Source organism: Diuraphis noxia, unplaced genomic scaffold (genome assembly GCF_037042655.1).
Source record: "Diuraphis noxia isolate RWA-SAM2 unplaced genomic scaffold, SU_Dnox_SAM2 contig0004, whole genome shotgun sequence".
Classification (NCBI taxonomy): Eukaryota; Metazoa; Arthropoda; class Insecta; order Hemiptera; family Aphididae; genus Diuraphis; species Diuraphis noxia.
The window spans coordinates 56,643,633-56,664,122 of record NW_028301714.1 but is presented as its reverse complement, the minus strand read 5'-3'; the positions used below and the strand labels follow the sequence as shown (position 1 = coordinate 56,664,122).

Below are 20,490 nucleotides of genomic sequence, written 5' to 3'. Positions count from 1 at the left end.
AAATTAATTTAACATTTTCAAAATTAAATAAAAGTACATGTATTAGTGAAGAAACCAATTTAACGTCATAAGACATCTTAATACAACAGAAGTAAATAATGAAATTATAAGTTAATTTAGATTAGAGAAAAAAAATTAAATTTAAACTTTTCACGTAGACCAATATTGGTAAATTATGTTAGAATGAGTAAATTCAATATTTTTTTTTGAGAAAATCATGTGGTCTTCCAAAGTTGGCAATAAAGAATTAACATTTCAAAAGTTAAGTTAATTTCAACTTATTAGTTTAACTTACAAGTTATTAATCAACCATATTACTTATTGTATTGTTTATACAGATTGTATATATTTTCTTTTAATAAAAAAAAAAAGAAAAAAAAAAGAAAAAAAAAACTTACAAGTTGGATGATTTTATTAATTTAAATTCAACTTATTTAATTTGTTTCTAAGTTAGCTTAAAATCTATATATATTTTTAATATTTCCAAGTAAGTTAATTTTGAACACTCTACTTTACACTAACATTCGTGAAGCTCACTACAAACACTGGGTTAAAAAATAAAAATGAACGTTTGGGGAATTGTAACCGTTATTATTAAACTGATTGATATTAGTTATTGCAGTTGTTAAGCACCTTGTTCAGCAAAAACACATACACACACACGCCACCTAAATTTGGGTAATGCAATACCAAGAAATCATAAAAATTTGTATACCTCCAGTTGCTATTTTCAAAAGTTCATATTTGTTTATTAAACAAGAAGCTATAAAGTTATAAGGTTTTTAACTGCCGATGCCAAACAAGGATCTTTTTTCATACTAATAAATTAATTACAAATAGGATAATACCAAAACAGTTTTCCACCAGGATTTTCTGAATTTGAAATATTGGAGGGTTTCAAATTAAAATATTTCTATACCGCCAGAAACTGAAGCCAAATTTACACAACTGGCTGAGTTTATTTTATTTTATATCCAGTAAACTTTAAATGTCTATCTGATTTAAACACAAATCTGAATTTTCAAACATCTATAAAAGTACATATAATTTTATACAAAATTGTATACTACAATATTCAGTTGATCAGAAGTTATTTTTTTTTTACAAACAGTCAATCATTGCTCATAGTTGAATTGATTATCAGTAAAATATATTATAATCTTGAGTACGTTAACTATTCAAAATTAGTACATTTATTTATTTTTAAACTATTTTAATCTCACTTATAAGTTATGAGTAATAAAATTTACAATCAAAAAATCAAAAAGAGCAACTAAAATAATTTTAATCATAATGTTTGTAGTAATTAAGTATTTTTTGGAGAGCTTTTAAAACATAAATTTGTTGAAACAGGTGTCTTCTGATTTGTACGAACAGCACGTTTTGATGGGCTCAGTTTTTTTGTTCTAGAACTGTCATCTCCAGAAACTAAATCATTTAAATACAAATAGCTGATTAAGTATTGATAATTGATACGATTAGTACAGTGGCATGTTGAACTCATTTTTGGTGAGGAGTAAAAATGTATACAAGGTTAGGTGACCACACTTGTCCATCATAACAAAATTTCCACAACAGAAAATTACAAAATTAACCAACCAGCTTATTGCTTATCTGTGTTTTCCTAATAATGCAATGCAACCGACAGATGACGGCTGTCGGCATCGACATACTGATGTTTTCGGCATAATAATTTACAACTAAGTGTTACATTTTTGAACAATAATTAACAGATTTTATGATGAAGATCCTGGAATGTATTTTACATATTATACATAATATATTTCTATTTTGTATGATATGCCTATTCACCAAGGTGGCTAGGTATCTTGTGGTAAAGGGAACACCCATCCAGCAACATTTTTGAAACAGAAATTGCTTCAAAATAATACCTTCACCATGCCACTGTGATTATAGATACTATTCTAAAGAAGTTTAAACATTTACCGAGACTACTGGATTTTACTGGCGTACAATTTCTACGAACTGTTCTACCTCGTTTAGTTGTTGATGTAGGTGTTTCTAAAATAAGAGGTAAATTATTTAACAAATAATTTAACTATATAAAATTTATCTGATTTACTTATGGATGGTTTTGTAGGTGAATCGTCATGTTCAATTGTTGTTTCACTGCCAGTTTCTTCGTGAGCAAAACTACTCTGTAAACATTTGATATTCAGATAAACAGTTATTATATTTTACTATGTATATTATACACACATATTACATTTTTATTTAAAATACAATACAAATTTACCTCACTATGAGGACTTAACACAAAATCATCAATAGTTGATATATCTTCAGTCTTTTTCACTTTTGGAGAACTTTCAATTTTATTAACATCTATTTTTCGCTTCTTATCTTTTTCTTTGAATACTTCAGCTCTTGTTTCTTCTAGTTGTCTTCTCTCTTCTTGCTTTTGACGGTCTAAAAAAGTTTTTAATGTTTATTTAATATGTAGATAAAATTACTTTCTTATCTTACATTTGCTTTCAATTTCATCATCATCTAAAAGTAAAGAGACAACTTCTTTTGGTTTTAAGGTATCAGGTTTTAGATTGCCACCACTAATTACCATTCTTTGTATCTGTTGACAGTTTTAGTAAAAGATTTGTTAGTACATTTGTTATCTAATTTTTAAAAGAGAATTAAGAGTATGTAACACTGGCATTTGTTATCTCCATCTTACAAAGTGCATACATACCAAATGTATGCTCAGCAGATCATGTTTAGCTACGTTAATTTAAAAATTAGAGTGGATCAACCTATTATAAAACATGATTATTAGAACATTATCTGTATTTGTTTTTCGTATGTGGGGTTTCTAGAATAGTTCAATTTTTTAGCAAGTTTTGTGTATATAATACAGAGTGTCCCGTGAGGATTAACCCATTGCGATATCTCCCGAAATAATGGTGATATCAAAATTCTGGTTTTGTAATAAGACTCACAGGGATGAGAACTATAATTATTTCATATTTTAATTTATTTTAATGTTTTGGTAAAAAAGTTAAAAATATATATTTTTTTATTTAATTATTTCCAAAAAATTAAAGATAGCCATTTTGTAGAGTTTATGTTTCTGAAAATATTGACGTTTCAACATTTTATTTTCATTAATTTCCTGATCTTTAATATTTTTTTCTAGTTTTGAAGAAATAAAATATGATTATAAATATATAACTATTAGGAACACGGAAAGTATTCGACCAGCCGTATGAGAATGTGCGCGGCGCGGCGGGTCACATGTTTGATAACATTACGGTGTTAAATAATTCGCAATTTTTCTTGGAACTAAAAAAAATATTAAAAATCAGGAAATTAATGAAAATAAAGTTTTGAAACGTCAATATTTTTAGAAAAATAAACTCAACAAAATGGCTATCTTTAATTTTTTTTGAAATAATTAAATTAAAAAAAGACATTTTTTAATTTTTTTACCAAAACATTAAAATAAATTAAAATATCAAATAATTGTAGTTTTTATCCCTGTGAGTCTTATTACAAAACCAGAATTTTGATATCGCCATTATTTCGTTAGATATCGCAATGGGTGAATCCTCGCAGGACACCCTGTATAGCATTAATTAAAAATGCTTATAACTCACTTAAAAAATGAATTACCATAAAAACCCAGGTAATATTCTAAAAAGTAAGAAGTAGAATCTTTCTAATTTTATGCAACTGAAGCTACACATGATCTGCTGAATGTAAATCTGCTATGTCACCCACTTGTAAGATAGATACAATAAATATTAGAGTTACATCCTTTTAACTGTAGTAGTAATAAATATTAATTTTTTTGCATACTTCACTTTTTTCTTTTGCTCTCTGTAATATTCGTTCTTCTATAGAGTTCTGAGTTATTAGTCTATAAACGGTAACCTAAAACGACATGATTATTATAAGTTATTGTAATTATTTAATCCAGACAAATGTATAGGACTAACCTGTTTAGTTTGACCAAGTCTGTGAGCTCGATCCATTGCTTGTTGATCAACAGTAGGATTCCAGTCACTATCATAAAATATAACAGTATCTGCAGCAGTCAAATTTATTCCAAGTCCTCCAGCTCTTGTACTCAATAAAAATACAAAAATGTCAGACCTTCAAAATGACAAAAAACCGTGATAACATAATTATTAAAAATTTGAATTTAATAGGTATTTTAAATAGTGTAAGAAAATAGTGATGATTTGTGAAATGGAAAAAAATGATAATTATTAACTATAATTATTGTCTAAGTATTTACCGATTTTGAAAGTCAGCAACCATGTCTCTTCTTTCAGATATTTTAGATGAACCATCAAGTCTCATATACCTTAATTTTTTGTACCACATATATTCCTATACAATACAAAATTATGTATGAATAAAATAAAAAACACAAATCAAAATCAAAATCTTTAAATTACCTCCAAAATATCAATCATTCTTGTCATCTGTGAGTAAATTAGAACTCTATGATTTTCTTGTTTTAATTTTGTTAGTAAATCATCCAAAATTTTCAATTTGCCACAATCAGTAACTAAACTTTGTTTATCTAACAAAAGAATATATTATTTGCGGTTGATGTTAGAGGACTTCAATATTTATTAACTACCTGGTATGCTAATATTGGACCATCCATTGTGAGGCTTTAAAGCATTTATGCCACCTACATTTTCACATGACCATTGATTATGACTGAAACTTGAATGGCCATTAAATATTAAACTATAGCCTTTGGCAGAATCACAAGCTTCATGCCGTTGCCAACTATATGCAGCTGATCTACTACCAGGAACCCATAATTGACGTGCTTTTGTTGTTACTTTTGGACAATAAAAGTATATAAATGAAGGAAATTGTGTTGGTTTACATTTATATATTTGTGATGGTCTAGGATTGTAGTTATTCAATGATATGTTCTCAATATAAATTTTTTCCATTGTTATATTCATATCAGAATTTTCCTAAAAATATTTACTTTAATAATTAAGCAATAAAATTAACTATAAATATTGATTCTTTTATACTCGTTTAAGGCGATGTAATTTGTGTTCCATTGTCTCATTCATATGGTGATGCAAATGAGTTGTATGAGTAATAGTACATGTGCTTACAATTGGAGTAATAAATATAAACTGCTTTGGTACACATAGTTTAATAAATGGCCACAATATACTATTTTTGTCCCAAAAATTTTTCTCACTAATAAGGTTATCCTTTTTTTGTTGAATCAAAATATTGAATATTCTATAAAAAAAAAGACAATTATTAGTAAGTGGTTAACTAACTGAAAGATTATACATCATAAGTTACCTATAAAATAGTCCACCATTTGTTATTTGAAAAAGTTCAGTTGCTGACATTTTCAAAAGTCTACTGAAGCAAAATGTGTTACATCTATGTGATTTATCTATAAATATAAATTAGTCATAAATTTGGATTAAAACATAAATATATTTCGTTTAAATAAATTTAATATTTACCATTATTTGTAGGAAAACAGCTATGGTGGACTTGTTCAACATTATATATAAAAAATTTATTAGCAAATAAGTGTTGTTTGCTCAAAAAATTATATTTAACTGAGTTGTCAAAATAAATCATTTTAGGAACAATATATTCTGTAGGACAGAAAAAAAAAGGTGACCTAGCTTCTCTTCTTTCAAATAATTCTGGATGATTACAGACCTAAAAAAAATGTATCTAATAATAATGCTAATTTTTAATATAAAAACTATAAGTACAAACTTTTCTGAATTGCATCACTAAGTTCATCAAATTTGATGTCACATTAGGTGAACATTGATAAGAACCAGCTGAATGTAATAAATCTTCAATACGGATCTTTTTCCTTAAAGCTAAAAATAAACCATTAAGTAAAGTAATAAGTTCTTCACCAATTGGAATTAATAATTTAATTACCGGAATATAACATTTTTTGGCGAGAAGTAAGTGGACAGTACTTCAAGATTTCAATTTTGTCAGACAATTCGTTTTCAACATCTTTTTTTATTCTTCGTAACATGAATGGTTTTAAAATCAAATGCAGCCTAGATAAATGTTCTAAAACAAAATGTTTATCAATAAAAACCAATTATCTACAATTATTTTAACCCTAAAAATTTTTAATTATTTCAGAATTTTTTTATGCAGTTGTAGAACATTGAATATAGTTGTAAATGAAAATTATGATCTTACTTTCATCAATGCCTGTTTTATTTTCTGCATGACTCTCAATATCTTTAGAAAACCATTCAGTAAATTCGTCATGAGAATCAAACATTGTAGGCATAATAAAATGTAACAAGGCCCAAAGTTCAGCCATACTATTCTGTACTGGTGTACCAGTTAACAACAAACGATTACGGCATCTAAATGTTAATAATAGTTTCCAACGGACACTACAACAATAATTATATTTTTAATAATTAATAATTTCTAATTTTAAATTAAAAATAACTTATACCTGTTGGTACTTTTTATAGCTTGAGCTTCATCGAGAACCAAATATTGCCATTTAATACGATTAAAATATTTAAAGTCGCTCACAATCAATTGATAACTTGTTATAACCACATGAAAACTAGCTTCTTGGGTATGTAATCCTTTTTGGTCCCAGAATTGTCTTAAAATTTTTCTTTCCTGCAGAGATAGGATAATAAAAATAATATAAGCAAGGTTAATATAATATGACTTCAGACACAATTAATACAATTAATACTTACTTTATGAAGTAATTTAATTAATTAATATTAAAGCATTATTATATCATATCAGTAAAAAGTACCTGTGGATTTCCCCAATATGGGACAACTTTAAAAGCAGGAACAAATCTTGCTATTTCTTGCTGCCAATTGTGGAGTGTAGATGATGGAGATACAATTAAAAACGGACCCCACACATCTAAAATACCAAAATAATAATATATTCTATGGTTTTCTCTTCTTATAACAGTTAACTCACGATATGTTTCTGCAATATGACATAAAAATGCAATAGATTGTACAGTTTTTCCTAATCCCATTTCATCTGCTAATATTCCATTTATTCCCTATCATTAAAAAATTAATATTTACTATTGTTATCAATCAAATTATTTTTAGTAAATAATAAAAAACAAATTTTACTTGATCATAAAGATTCGCAAGCCAATTCATTCCTTTAAGTTGATAATGTTTCAAACTTCCTTGAAATATTGTTGGTTGTGGTCTTTCTTCATTAGGAGGAGGCAAATTTAATTTAAAATCAGGATCATCAAATTCATTAGATTGTCGTTCATGAGCATCCAGTGCCTTTTGAGTGTTTTGTAATGCTTTATTCTTATATATTTCACTAATTGAACATAAATACATTTAAGCTATTAAAGATAAAAATTTAAAATGTAATGTCTGAAATATTTTTATTTCATTAGAATTATAACTCATATTAAAATAAATTTTTTCTTAATTACACAATCTAATATAAATTATCATTAAGAAAATGTTATACCCACATGTTGCCTCCGTCTTACAACAGCACATTTTCATTCAACAGATCTCGTTTAGCTCCGTTAGTTTTAAAACTAAAAAGAAATTGATCTCATATAAAAACCTTAAAGATAAGAGTATTATTATTTATACAACCTCAAGGACTTTTTATTATATTTTAATTTTAAAGCAAGTTATAAGTAGTTTAAGATGTACTAACAATTTACAATTTCAAAATATTTATAACTTGCTTCAAAATTAAAATATAATAAAAAGCCCACAAGGTTGTCTAAATAATACTCTTACCTTTAAAATTTATGAGGTAAATTCACTTTAGTTTATAAACTAATGGAGCTATACAAGATCTGATAAGCATAAAATGTGCTATGTTACGCACTTGTAAGACAGAGACAACACTATTTAATCAACTATTAAGTAATTATAAGGTTAACCTGTTGTAATTTTCAATATGCATCAATCTAGGTATTTTTTCTTCATCTAATTGGTTCAGAATTCGAAGTTGCTCTTCGGCAGAACTTTGACCAAGCTTTTTTGACATAAAGTGTGCGTACAACTCTGTTTGTGTGATTAAGAAATTTAATTTCCTTTGCTGACGTTTTGCCTAAATTTATTTCATTTAACAAATACAATGCAAAATGATTAAATAATGTATTAGAAATAGATTAGAGACATATATCCAAAAAATATTAATTATATTTACTTCCATTAGCTCTACGTCCATTTTTCTTTGTTCTTCTGCTTCTTTTTCTTGTTTCTTACGAGTCTCACGTTCATTACGATCATATCTTTTCCAATATGTTAACATTTCACGTGTCAATCGTTTTGCACGCCAAACATTTTCTTTCATATTTTTTTGGCTCTGCATATATAATAATTTAATGTTAACACAAAATATTTAAAAGCCCAGCAACACTTCTCATTAAAATTTTCATGTCACCTAACCTAATTGGTAAGGATGGTAAAAACAAATATTATATAATAAATTACTTGAATAGCTTTTTGGCGCAGATGTTTCATACAAGACTGAGCAGTACGACGACATGTTATTAATATTTCTTTATGATTGTTATTTTTCATTCTATGTACCTATAAATATTTAAAAAAAAAATTATTTTTATTTCCTAGAAAAAATAATCTTATTATATTTTACTTTTCCCATTTCTTTTTTTGCCATATGTAACCATAACTTCTTTCTTTTCATAAATATAACTTGTGCTGTTTTTGCTTCCAAGAGGGCTTTTTTTTTTTCAAGTTTTAATGTTTTGGCAGTAGGACTCAATGACCTCGTTTTCCTTTTAGCTAGTTTTTTTTCATTGTCAGAGATCTGTAAATAGAAATTGACATATTGTATTATCAGTTATTAGAAAATTTATGTAATTTATATAATATACCTTGTGTTTATGTTTAACAGTTGTAGGTTTTGCCTTCTGTATAGGTTTTTTTTCAGTTCTAGTTTGATATTTATCAAAATTAGACAATAAACCAGAACCATAATATCGACATCGATTTTTCTGTAAGGAAAATAATTTAATGACTCAAAAACAAGGCTTTGTAAATTGTAACATACTAGTCCAAAAATTCAAATATTAGGATTTGACAAAACCATAACTTATAAATATCAACTAAAGGCTGATATTAATTAATGATTGCAAGACCATTCTTAGATGTGTTAGCCTCAAGGTACATCATTACAACAATCAGTATTTTCTCCATTGTTAAACTTTTGTCTAATATCTCCTGAATCTTTTATATCTTGTAGACTGCTAATTTTTCATTCCATTCAAACATTCTCACAGGTGAAATTTATTTACCTAAACAGCTATCTCTTAAGAATTTCCAATTACCATCAAGCTTTACTCATTCACCTGCCCCTTATTCTACACTTCTACAACAAACTTTTCTGATGATCACACTATAATCTGTCTGATGTCAACCACAACCAATGACCACACATTTTGCTCTAATTTTAGATAATAATGCTATCGAAATGTATAATTAACTAGTAAATTCAGTAATCGTATATTGCATATTCAGCTTGTGTAGTAGTATAAATAAATGATAACAATTAAGACTCATTATAAGTAAATTTAATCTTAAAAAAAAAAATGGAAATTGTTTTTCTGTCAAGTCCTAATATTATATTTAAATTGAAAATTTTGAAATAGTAAAATTAATAATTTTCAATAAAATTACAAATTGACAAAGTAAATTATATCAATTATATCAATTATTTTCATTATATAATTTACATTTTTAGCAGAAAGGAATTGTTTTTGATATTTTTTTTTGTACAAATGTAGCTGTATCATGATATGCAGATCTTCTTCTGTTACCACATCATCAGGATCATCTGAATCATCATTATCCAAAAGAAGATTTTGTAGCCATAAGCGGTCATCACCAACATTTGATAAATTGTAATAACGAGAACGATCAGCAGCAAGTTCTAAGATGAACAAAGTAAAAATTATTTAACTAATACAAATCTATAGTTAATATTATTATGTTCTATAATTGATTTTTGTTCTACAAAATGAAAATATATTAGTTTATTATTTATTTCCTTTGCGATTCAATGGAGAGTAATTCTCCTATCTCCATATTTTCCGAGAATGAAGCATAATGGATTTATCCACTACTAATATTATATTGACATTTAAAAGTTTTTAAATGAAGAACAAACAGAGAAATTACCTTCTGATGTTTCAAGATCACTAAAATCACCATCTAAATCAGTATCACTTGAATCCTCACTGAAAATATAATAAGTTATTACTAGGTATAAATATAATACATTTAAATTTCATTAATTTATAGTTAAACATTATACCAGCTACACAATAAATTAAATTTATAATTAGCTCTGCCTAAGTTAGTTACAACAATACAATACAATACATACTACATCTATAAAGTACAAAACTTAACTATAAAAATTTATTATGATTAAAAATTACCCAAGAGGTGTTTTGAAAATGTTTTCCACATAGTCTAAATAGGGATCAATATTTATAGCTTGTATAATTTGTTGGTAATGTAGCGGTAAAGCTATTTCGTTGTTATTCATTTCACCATTCATTATTAAAATCTATACTTAACAAATCATTTAAATTTGTTCATTAAAACTACAAACAACCATATTCGACTTTCGGTCAAATTATTAAAAATTTATATTTCAATGAAATCAAAAACCAAAATTTAAATAAAAATCTAATATTATAATATAATTTCAATATGAAGTGTAATATGTAAATATCTTGTAACCAACAAGAACTTGCAAGACTTTTGATTTTGAATGAATGAGAATGATGATTGACTGCAGTACTGCACAGTGCGCAGGCCACAGAAGAAAATTAATCACTAATCACTAATCAGACTTATCAGTTATCAATATATTCCGAAAACATACTCTGTGATAAGTACAAGGTCTATGGAAAAATCCACAGATATATAAAAATACTAGATAGCCGACTTCTATAGTACATCACGGCTTAAGATAGATTCTATCTTAAGCCGTGTAGTACATACGTATAAAATCATAGACCTATCAACTATTTTATCAACTAGTTTATAGGGTCCATGTATAAAATAATCAAGGTTTATAGATTATAATCTATAAACCTTGTAAAATAATGTCTCCAACAAAATGGCCACCAATCGTTATCTAAGAGGTGACTGTTTACAAATTTAACTGATATGATAAGTGATAAGATACTATTTTGGAGGGCTATATAATATTTTAAATTTTGTTGGGACTTAAGAAAATTTTTTTTCCTAATTATATTTATCTGGAACTATTTGGTTGGAGCTAAAATTTGGAACCTTTTATTATTTGTAAAAATAATTTTATATTTTAATATTATATTTTTTTAGGTATTACATTTGCATGTAATTACATAGAACAATAAAAATTGTCAACAAAATGTTGATAAACAGAATTATACCTATATCATGACCATAGAATAATAAGATATCTTATTTTGTTATCTTATTATGTCTATGATCATGACCTATATTATGGCTAGGCTATATTACGTAATATATAATAAAAACCAAAACCACGGTTAACATCATGATTTAAGATAATACTATACTATAATACTTGTATATCTTAAATCATGGTTAACATATTATAGACCTTATACTCTATAATGGTATAAGGTCTATGGGTTAACATCATAATATTAAAAATCATAATATAAGATGTGGCCCCATCTAGCTTATTTACTATTGGACTGTTTTCAATGATCGTTTGTCCACGGTGCAACGAAATATATTTCATATTCTGTGGTGCAACCGTGCATAAGATAAAGATTGTCTATCTAAACATCTAAAGGCTAAAGCCGTGTCCGCGGGTGTCCATGGCACGGGTATTGGGTATCTCCTTCTAACAATGTTGACATTATTCGATATAATTGACGTAGATACAATATAATATAGGTCAATAAGAAAGGTCTTATGAGGAAAGAGGACGAAGAGGTGGGCCCGCCGTTCACATATTTTTAATATTAAAAAATAAATATGTTTTGTCGTAATGTCATATTATAACACGTAAGCTTGGATCATATACGTACATTATGATCTAAGCATGTAAGTATGTAAGATATAAATAATAAAATTAAAGCTATAACAGATTGATAAGAACACTTGATGGCTGATGCATTAAGCAATATTATACTAATATTCTATGATTATACTTATGTGCGTATCACGATTTAAGATATATCTTAAATCGTGGTGCGTGTACATATTTCCCAAGATTCTCTATTGGGGTCTGGTACTCTGGTAGTTGAGTCTTTACCATAGACATAAGTCTATGGTCTTTACTCTTTAGGCGCGTATTTTGTGGGCGCGCACTGAATATGTTGACACGTGTTGCGGGTTATCACTTATCAGCTAGGTATAACTGTATCAGTAATCGAAATATTTTCTTGTCGACTCAAAGGCTTATGTCTGATTATTAAAAATTTAAAAATTTAAAACTATGTAGTGTGTGCCAACAGTCAGCTAGGTAGTAGGTACAGCAGTTCAGTCTACACTTAACAATCAAAAGAACAAAGTTTACCATAGACTAAAGTATGACCATTGTAATTAATTTTTTCAATTATTTATTATATTATAGATAATTTGTGAGTTTAAAGATTAATAAAATAAATAATAATACTATTAATAGACAATTAAAAAAATCAAAACTTTCAAATTGATAAACGGTACTAAAAAATGATTTATATTATAATACTTTATTCTAATACAGAGTAGTGGACATTTGTTATTACATTCGTATTCTATTTATATTTAAACATTAATTCTTATTCTTAATTTATTAATTTATATAAAGGTTAAACATTTATAAATATGTATTTGGTTTTCATTTTTTAGATGACAAATTACTCAATAAAAAACATGAGCTGGAGTTGTTTAAATACAAAAGAAGATTTACTGAATTTATTTACTGGACACGTTGATCATGATGTTATTGAAATGGTGATAGAAAGCAGAAATAATGATTGTAAGCTATAAATTTCAAGTAATTATAATTTGCTTAAATCATGTCTAAATACTTATATTGTATAATAATGTAACTTTCACAGTTTCATCATCTTAATTTAATAGTGTATCAAATTGGTTTTTAATTCAATATTTATGTACTATACTTTACCTTTATTTACATTTAAGTTTCAACATTATACCTGTTATACAAATTGCATAAATATCTAAAAATAGATGAAATCTAGACTTTTCAGCGACAGAAAAATCCCAGTGTATTTTTCTGTATCCATTATTTTATTTTTATAATCTATGGTCTTGGCCTTCGGGTTAAAACTGTAGAAAGGTTCTTGTTGTCTACACTATAAAGCTTTCAAATTTGAACTTAGCCTATAAGGGGTTATTATAGAATATAAATATTATAATTTATAATATTTATTTAATCAATTTTTTTTAATATTAAAATACTACCAATCATGGGCGCAACTAGGGTAAAATTTATGGGAGTGCTAAAATCTAAAGCACAATATGAGAACCCCCCCCCCCCTTGTTTTAAAATCAGAAGTGTTACTGTCACCGATAATGTAAAAAATCGGTACAGAAAATTTGGGAGTGCTAATTTTGATTTTGGGAGTGCTAAGCACTCCCAAGACCCCCCTAGTTGCGCCCATGCTACCAATTACCTATGTATTAAAAAATTAACTTTTTTTAATTAACCATACTATTATTATTACTTTTTAATTCAATAATTTAAAATGGTAGACCAATTTAGTTTATCCTGAAATTGAATTTCATCAGTTTTTATCTTATTATTGTTTCTAATTCATTGCCAACAATATGGCATAATTTTGTTTTATAATGACCGAGTAAAGGACTGAAAGCCCATTTATCATAGATATTGTTCTCAATAATTATTTATAAGATATCATGTTAAAATAAAATAATCTTTTGATTTTGTTTCCTAAATTTTGAATAGTGTTATTGGCATATCGTGATCTTATTGAAATAACGAAGATTCCTGATCCTGAACCAAATCTACATTTACTATCTAATGACGAGAAAAATCAATCAGCCGCAGCTTCTACTTCCAATATTCCAAAAATTAATTGGGAACGTTTATCCAAAACTGAAACACCTATTAATAAAATACTATATTTAGTATCAAAACGCTTCAAAGTTTTAGTATTAATGAGAGGATGTCAAGGGAGTGGAAAATCATATCTGGCAACTAATATTTTGAATTTGTGCTATAAGAATGTTAATATTAATGACTTTATTTTTAGCGCAGATGAATATTTTATTAACAAAAAAAATGGAAAATATTATTTTAATTATAATAAATTAGTGGAAGCCCACAATTGGGTTTTTCAAAAATTCCTAACAGCCATTGAATTAGAAGTTACTCCAGTTATTATTGACAATACAAATTGTGAAGCTTGGGAAATGGAAAAATATGCTAAAACTGCTGTGAATAATGGATATTGGATTGAAATTGTTGAACCTAATACAGAATGGGCATGGGATAGTATGGAGTTGTTCAAGAAAAATGTACATTCAGTACAATATGATACTATAATTTCTTTCCTTCGTCGATATGATCGTAATATCACTGTTGATAGTCTGTTAGCTAAATATAAATTAAAATACAATAAGAAAACCCAACCACCAATACAATCAAACAGTGCTAAAACTTTCCAGCTTTGTGACAATCTGATAAATCAAATAGATGTAGCTTATGAAACCCAAATAGAGAATATTGACAATTTCAAAGATTTGTGTGTGTCACAAAAACAAAAAAAAGTAAAAAGTAAAAAAAAAAAATCTACTCCTGTTAACAATAATGATGAAGATGACTCTTTGATTCCTACAATTAATAAAACACAAGAAAAATATGAAGAAGAAGAAGATATTTTTGAAGGCAATGATTATGAAAGCCTGTCCCAAGACATTCCTGATATGAATGAAGAATCTCATTTATCGGTAGTATATCCTTCAAATTATGTCAATAAAGCTGTTAACACATCTGAAAATGATTTTTTATTTATGGATGTCCTAAATGAAATACCTGAAGAAGAGTACAGTAGCTATGTTGTTTTTGGAAGAAACAGAAATATTAACGAAGGAAATCTAAGTATTTTGAATTTACCTTGTGGAAAATTAGATAAAGGAACAATAACTAACGATCTTAAAGAAATGATACCTAAACTAAGCTTAAATAAACTTTGTCAACGATTCCCAGAAAATATCTCTTCATTAATTATTGAATTATTTGATAAATGCGAAGGAAATATTGACTGGATTGTAGATATGTTGGTAGAGTCCGGACATAATATATCGAAGCAACAACTGTGTAGTTTTATAGAGTACGAAGAAAATTATTGTATTAAAAATGTTCAACGTCAAGACTCCATTGAACTTTTGAAACGAAATAATGAACTAGATAATAATTTATTTAATTCTCCATCAAATTCACTGTCAAAAGCAGTTAATACAATCGCTGAAGTAACTGATTGTAAAAAGAAAAAACTTGGAAAAAAAGTAGAGAGAACATTTAATTTAAATGATGATTTAAGGAAAAATATTGAAAATAAATTTACATTTGGTGATTCGTTGTATTCTGACCATGTTTTAAAAATAAAAAAATTTAAAGAAAATCAAAATGCAATAGATAATACTGATTTAATTTCTCAAAGTTCTGAAAGTGTTGAAGAAGATCCTATGTTTGAAAAAGATGATGCAGGAAACTTTGTTCAATTAGTTATGGATAGAAGTGTTCTTGCTCAATTATGTGATTATTTCGGCGATTTTTCTCCTAATTTTAGTGAGTATGGTGTATTTTCCATAAAAAATTGTTAATTTTATTAAATACCTAATTTTGGTCCTAGATCAAAATACATTACTAATGCCAGTGAAATTACCTGAAAAATTGGCTGAAGAACTTTATTATTATTTGATTGCAAATACACCTTTAGATGTTTGTAATCAAGATGCCATTTTACAAGGTAATCATTGTTTATTTTAAATATTTTTATGGTTTAAATTTTTTTTTACATTTACATAGGTAGTTAATTATATTAAAATGTATTAATTATATTCTATACTCCATGCCTCGAGAGAAGTAATCTGCGCCCCGATCAAAACATGTTCGATCAATGCATCCCCCTAATACTGAATGGCATAAAGTGAGGGAAACACCAATCAATAGACCAGAGATGGCGAACCTTTTGATAACTGCGTATCAAATCAAAATGTTTGGTTTTATTTTATTTGCCTTACGTGTCAGAAGCTTTTCAGGCCTTTTTTTTGCTTAAAAAATAATTGAATTAAACATAGAAACATGATTTTATTTGTTGTTAGGTATATATATACTTTGTTATATTTAAACTTAATAGCATTTACTATTTACTATTATATATTAATATAGACACATAACTTTTTTAATTACAAAAATTAGCTTTTAATGAGAAATCTGTTGCTGCATTTTTCCAGCTGCTTGGAATTTAATTTAGAGATTTTAATTTAATACATGCTATACTGATATCTGTGATTTTTTACGATATATTACAATAAGAAGTTAAAATTAATTTCAAATTATCAGACATTTTTTTGGAATTGAAACAAAAATTATGAATTATATTTAAATTGGCGTGTCAGTGAAATAATGCGTGAATGTCACAGAGTGATAAGCTTAACATAGGTTCGCTATCCCTGCAATAGACGCTTCTGTCAGTTTGTATAATATCTGGAACAGGTTATTTCTATTGTAGTACTGAGTATAGGAATAACTAATAACCTTTTTAATTTTATGAAGAAGTCTTTATTTGTATACATAGTGCCAGTCAGTGGCGTACTTGGATTTGATTTTTTTTTTTTTGGGAATAGGTGGTTAATTTTGTAATTTATTCATATTGGATGACCTGACACCTCTATATAACAAAACATATAATACATTTTAATAGACTGCTAATTTTTAATTCTGAGTTATTTAAAAAAAAAAATCAGTTTACTGTTCATAGGGATATTAAATGCTGGCATTAGTGTAACAGTTCAAGTAAACTTGGTGGAAATTAGGGATTTGCTTACTTGTATTCTAATACATGGTCCTTTAATAAATGTAGTTTTGCCTTTATACATGGTGATAAATGATAATAGTATATTAAAATATTAATGTTCTTGTTTGGATAATTAATTACTTGATAGTCGTTGATTTAATTTAGTTTTAATGTTCGACATTGGCACATGAATAAAATAAAATACATTGTGAGACTGAATAACAACTCAACTTTAACTACATTAACCATTATGGTTTTTAATTATTCTTAGTAGTATGTATACTATCTAGGTAATAGGTATATCAATTTGAATTAGCTGAAAAATTATAAATAATAATGGACTTAATTTAAAACACAACAAATAACTGATGCTGAGCACCCCCAGTCCCACCACTAGTTGCGGCACTGTATACAACATATAATTTGTGAAATTATGAATTATATATGCCATATTATTGGGGATAGAATGCCTTCAAATTTCTCCTGGCCTTCCATAACATGTTTTTTCTAAAATTGTGTTGTCTGTAAAATGTTCATCTATTTTAATTGTAATTAATAATATTTTTATAGTGCATTCATATTATTGTGTTAATTTATTAAAATTTAAAAACATTTACCTATATATTGATTATATTATAGTGAATAATATTAGAGTAAAGATCTCTTGTGTTGATATATTAATAAATAATATTAGTGCCTATTGCTCTTTTGTCTTTTACTTTTACTAAATCTAGCTTATCATTATTTTGATAATTATTAAAATATTTGTATTGTTTATAAACATTAAAAATTTGGTTATTCTTCATATGCTATATTTTTAAAAAAAAATTTCATTAGTAACACATTTGTTATGTAAACACAAGAATATAATTGAATAAAATAACTAGAGTTGTTAATGATACCATCATATTAATATTATTAAATAATAGATTAATTAATAAGTTTCATAAATTCTGTTTCCTTTTAGACATAATACATTTGATTAAACTATTGTTAGTTGTAATACAAATGTACTATACTGAATATTATACCATTTACGATCAATTTTCTTATTACTTAATATTTTAGTAAGAATGAATTGTTAAATAATAGTAATAAAATATTAGAATCATTTGTAAATCATCATTGATATTGCATATTTGCATATATTTTATATAATAGCCAGTATTCAAATATTTATTTTTGATGTATTAGCAAAGAGAACATTGTTTTTATTATTAAGTTAGTATTACTAGTATTTTTTAAATTGTGATATTTTTAGATGAAACTTTGGCTAGAAAACTACAAGAAGAATCTACAGAAGAATGTTCTTCCAGTAGTTCAAATCCCTATATAGTAAGATATAATAATAAAAAAAAGACATTAATTTTGCCACAATTAATAAGATATTTTAATTTGTATTTACAGGGAGAATTTACATTTTCTGCAGTTTTAACAAAAAAATTGTTGTTGGAAAAATTTAAACATATTAATTCCACACATGTTCTAAATGTTTTGCGTGCTAAAAATTATAAATATCATGTAAATAAGTAAATTATTTAATACATATGTTATGAATTTAAATCTTAAAATTAAAATTTTCCCTAGGAAGCAAATGAATTTCTAAGTGAGGCATCTGGAATTAAACATTCGTTAAACCAAGACACTCCAACTATTCAAGTAATAAGCATTCATTACTCAATAACTAATTATGTTTTAATATGTTAATATAGTCACATATGTTAAAATATTTTATATTTTTCCTGTTAAATATAATGTAGAAATGTTGTAGGAAAATGAAGGAAGTTGTGTAAATAGGGTAGGGCATAATGCATCCAATAATGATCAAGATTATATAAGAGAAGCTCAAGAACTTTCAATCAAAAGACAACAGCTTTTGCAAAAAGCTAACCAGTCTTTAAGTGCAAAACAACATCCTTCAGTCACTGCGCATTATTTAGAGAGAGTAATTACACATCTTAAACTTAATCTTTGGAAAGTTATAAATGGCCTGATTTAATTATGTTTACTGTATAGGCCGACATTGTTAAGCAAAACGAAAAACATGCTAAAACCAAAGCTCTTGTAGATATGGTTAAACAAAATGAAAATGCCACTTCCTTAGATTTACACAATTTAACAGTAATGCTAGTTCAATGTATTTTTTATAAATAAAATGTATTAAATGTTATATTTTGTAAGGTTTCAGATGCTATTTTAGCACTAGATATTTATTTGGATAATCATATATCAAATTTGAAAAAATATTATGGAGGAAATAGAGGTAGACAACTTACTATTATTACAGGCCGTGGAAAACATAGTCCTAAGGGTATTGCTCGGATTAAACCCGTTGTTGTAAGAAGACTTCTTGATAGACGTTTAATGTAAGATGGTATTTTTAAATATTATTTAATCATAGAATTCAATACAATTTTGTTAAAATTTTCTTTCAGGTACTTGGAACCTGAAGTACCAGGGACAGTTATGGTTATTATCAAAAAGAATTCTTTGCTCAGTTCAGAATTTTAGAAGTATGTTTAGATCAGTATATTTATTAATGTTAAATTAGATACTGCTTACATGTATTTAAATACATAATTATAGTTTTTTTCATTGACCTTTTTTAACTTTAATCGTTGATTACTCTAGTTAAGTGAATAGTTTCATTTGATATCCTAATAGACAATAGTTGTAAATTATGCCCACAACATGGATGTTATCTGTTTATTGTTTTTTTATTTTTATACCTAAGTATTTTTGTTACAAATTATATTTGCTATTGATATATCTTATTTAACATTTATTATCTTAAAATATATTAATTTATAACAATGATTTTATTTTTAGTTGTACAATTTATTTATTTTTCACAACTATTCAGTGGCAGATTTATATTTCATTTGGAGCGGCAAAGTATAAAAATAAGTTACTACCACAGCCCACCATCCATTACCCACATAATTATATTGTAAATTTAACTATCATAAAGTTATCCTAATTAAATACAGGGGCAAATCGCCTCATAAAAATATGTGTTCGGCACCACTGCAACTATTTACTGAAGAGGACGTTGTATGTTCCTCTGTCTTACGAAAGTGTAACATAGCAAATTTAAATTTAGCATTGTTATTTTTAGTATTTGAGTGAATTTATTAATAATTAAACTTAAAGATAATAACTATAAAAGTAATACAATTTTTGTAATATGTTGAAAATATTTTTTTTGTTATTACTTATTTGTATGGGATCAACGAAGATTTATAAATTTCAATATTTTGTAGGGATCATATAAAATTTTGGAAATTTTTTTTACTGAAAACAACACTTACATAAATAACTAAGCCAATATTTTATCAAAAATAATTATATAGTAAATAAAAAAAATAGCAATGAAAAAGAAAATTTTGATTACTAATATTATGAAAAATAATAAAAACTACACACTTTAAAAAAATATATGTATGCCATGATATTTGCATAACACTAGC

General features: G+C 26.4%; 2 protein-coding genes and 1 long non-coding RNA gene across 9 annotated transcripts in view; 2 read left to right on the top strand and 1 right to left on the bottom strand.

The window, feature by feature from the left end:
• The window catches only part of LOC107172062 (uncharacterized), a 49,044-nt gene extending 29,202 nt beyond the window's left edge, over positions 1–19,842 (top strand). For 2 of the 7 annotated variants that reach the window (XM_089225529.1, XM_089225533.1), the window contains exons 2-11: positions 12,861–12,990; positions 13,945–15,789; positions 15,854–15,970; positions 18,282–18,355; positions 18,428–18,541; positions 18,608–18,679; positions 18,792–18,965; positions 19,037–19,141; positions 19,202–19,386; positions 19,456–19,842. In XM_089225529.1, the coding sequence (XP_089081655.1) occupies positions 12,861–12,990; positions 13,945–15,789; positions 15,854–15,970; positions 18,282–18,355; positions 18,428–18,541; positions 18,608–18,679; positions 18,792–18,965; positions 19,037–19,141; positions 19,202–19,386; positions 19,456–19,531 (2,892 nt within the window). In that variant the 3' untranslated portion in view covers positions 19,532–19,842. Of the gene's footprint in view, positions 1–9,801; positions 9,942–12,273; positions 12,692–12,860; positions 13,009–13,944; positions 15,790–15,853; positions 15,971–18,281; positions 18,356–18,427; positions 18,542–18,607; positions 18,680–18,780; positions 18,966–19,036; positions 19,142–19,201; positions 19,387–19,455 lie in introns of those variants that run through there. The other 5 variants (XM_089225530.1, XM_089225531.1, XM_089225532.1 and 2 more) reach the window with 5 other exon arrangements.
• On the bottom strand, positions 940–10,929 carry Ino80 (chromatin-remodeling ATPase INO80). Its single transcript, XM_015507722.2, has 28 exons — positions 10,439–10,929; positions 10,176–10,234; positions 9,731–9,927; positions 8,873–8,992; positions 8,632–8,805; positions 8,469–8,567; positions 8,182–8,340; positions 7,913–8,082; positions 7,122–7,326; positions 6,958–7,045; positions 6,782–6,897; positions 6,461–6,636; positions 6,193–6,395; positions 5,917–6,057; positions 5,743–5,852; positions 5,478–5,682; positions 5,308–5,404; positions 5,022–5,241; positions 4,607–4,958; positions 4,419–4,546; positions 4,256–4,350; positions 3,954–4,110; positions 3,814–3,888; positions 2,488–2,590; positions 2,258–2,430; positions 2,084–2,159; positions 1,948–2,022; positions 940–1,428 (listed from the first exon to the last, which is right to left on the bottom strand). Exons 1-28 carry the CDS (start codon positions 10,558–10,560, stop codon positions 1,307–1,309), a joined length of 4,017 nt encoding a protein of 1,338 aa, XP_015363208.1. The 5' UTR covers positions 10,561–10,929; the 3' UTR covers positions 940–1,306.
• On the top strand, positions 15,979–17,725 carry LOC149056226 (uncharacterized). Its single transcript, XR_016191376.1, has 2 exons — positions 15,979–16,810; positions 16,851–17,725. It is a non-coding gene; the product is annotated as an uncharacterized LOC149056226 (long non-coding RNA).
• Positions 19,843–20,490: the final 648 nt, after the last annotated feature.

Bases quoted from the DNA above. Each gene is read 5' to 3' on its own strand.
- Ino80 (XM_015507722.2), bottom strand. From the start codon at position 10,560: ATGAATGGTGAAATGAATAACAACGAAATAGCTTTACCGCTACATTAC. The intron at 8,568-8,631 runs GTAAAATATAAT...AAATATTTATAG, and splicing joins CAAAAAAAGAAATGGGAAAA to GTACATAGAATGAAAAATAA. The intron at 5,853-5,916 runs GTAATTAAATTA...GTTTATTTTTAG, and splicing joins CCAAAAAATGTTATATTCCG to CTTTAAGGAAAAAGATCCGT.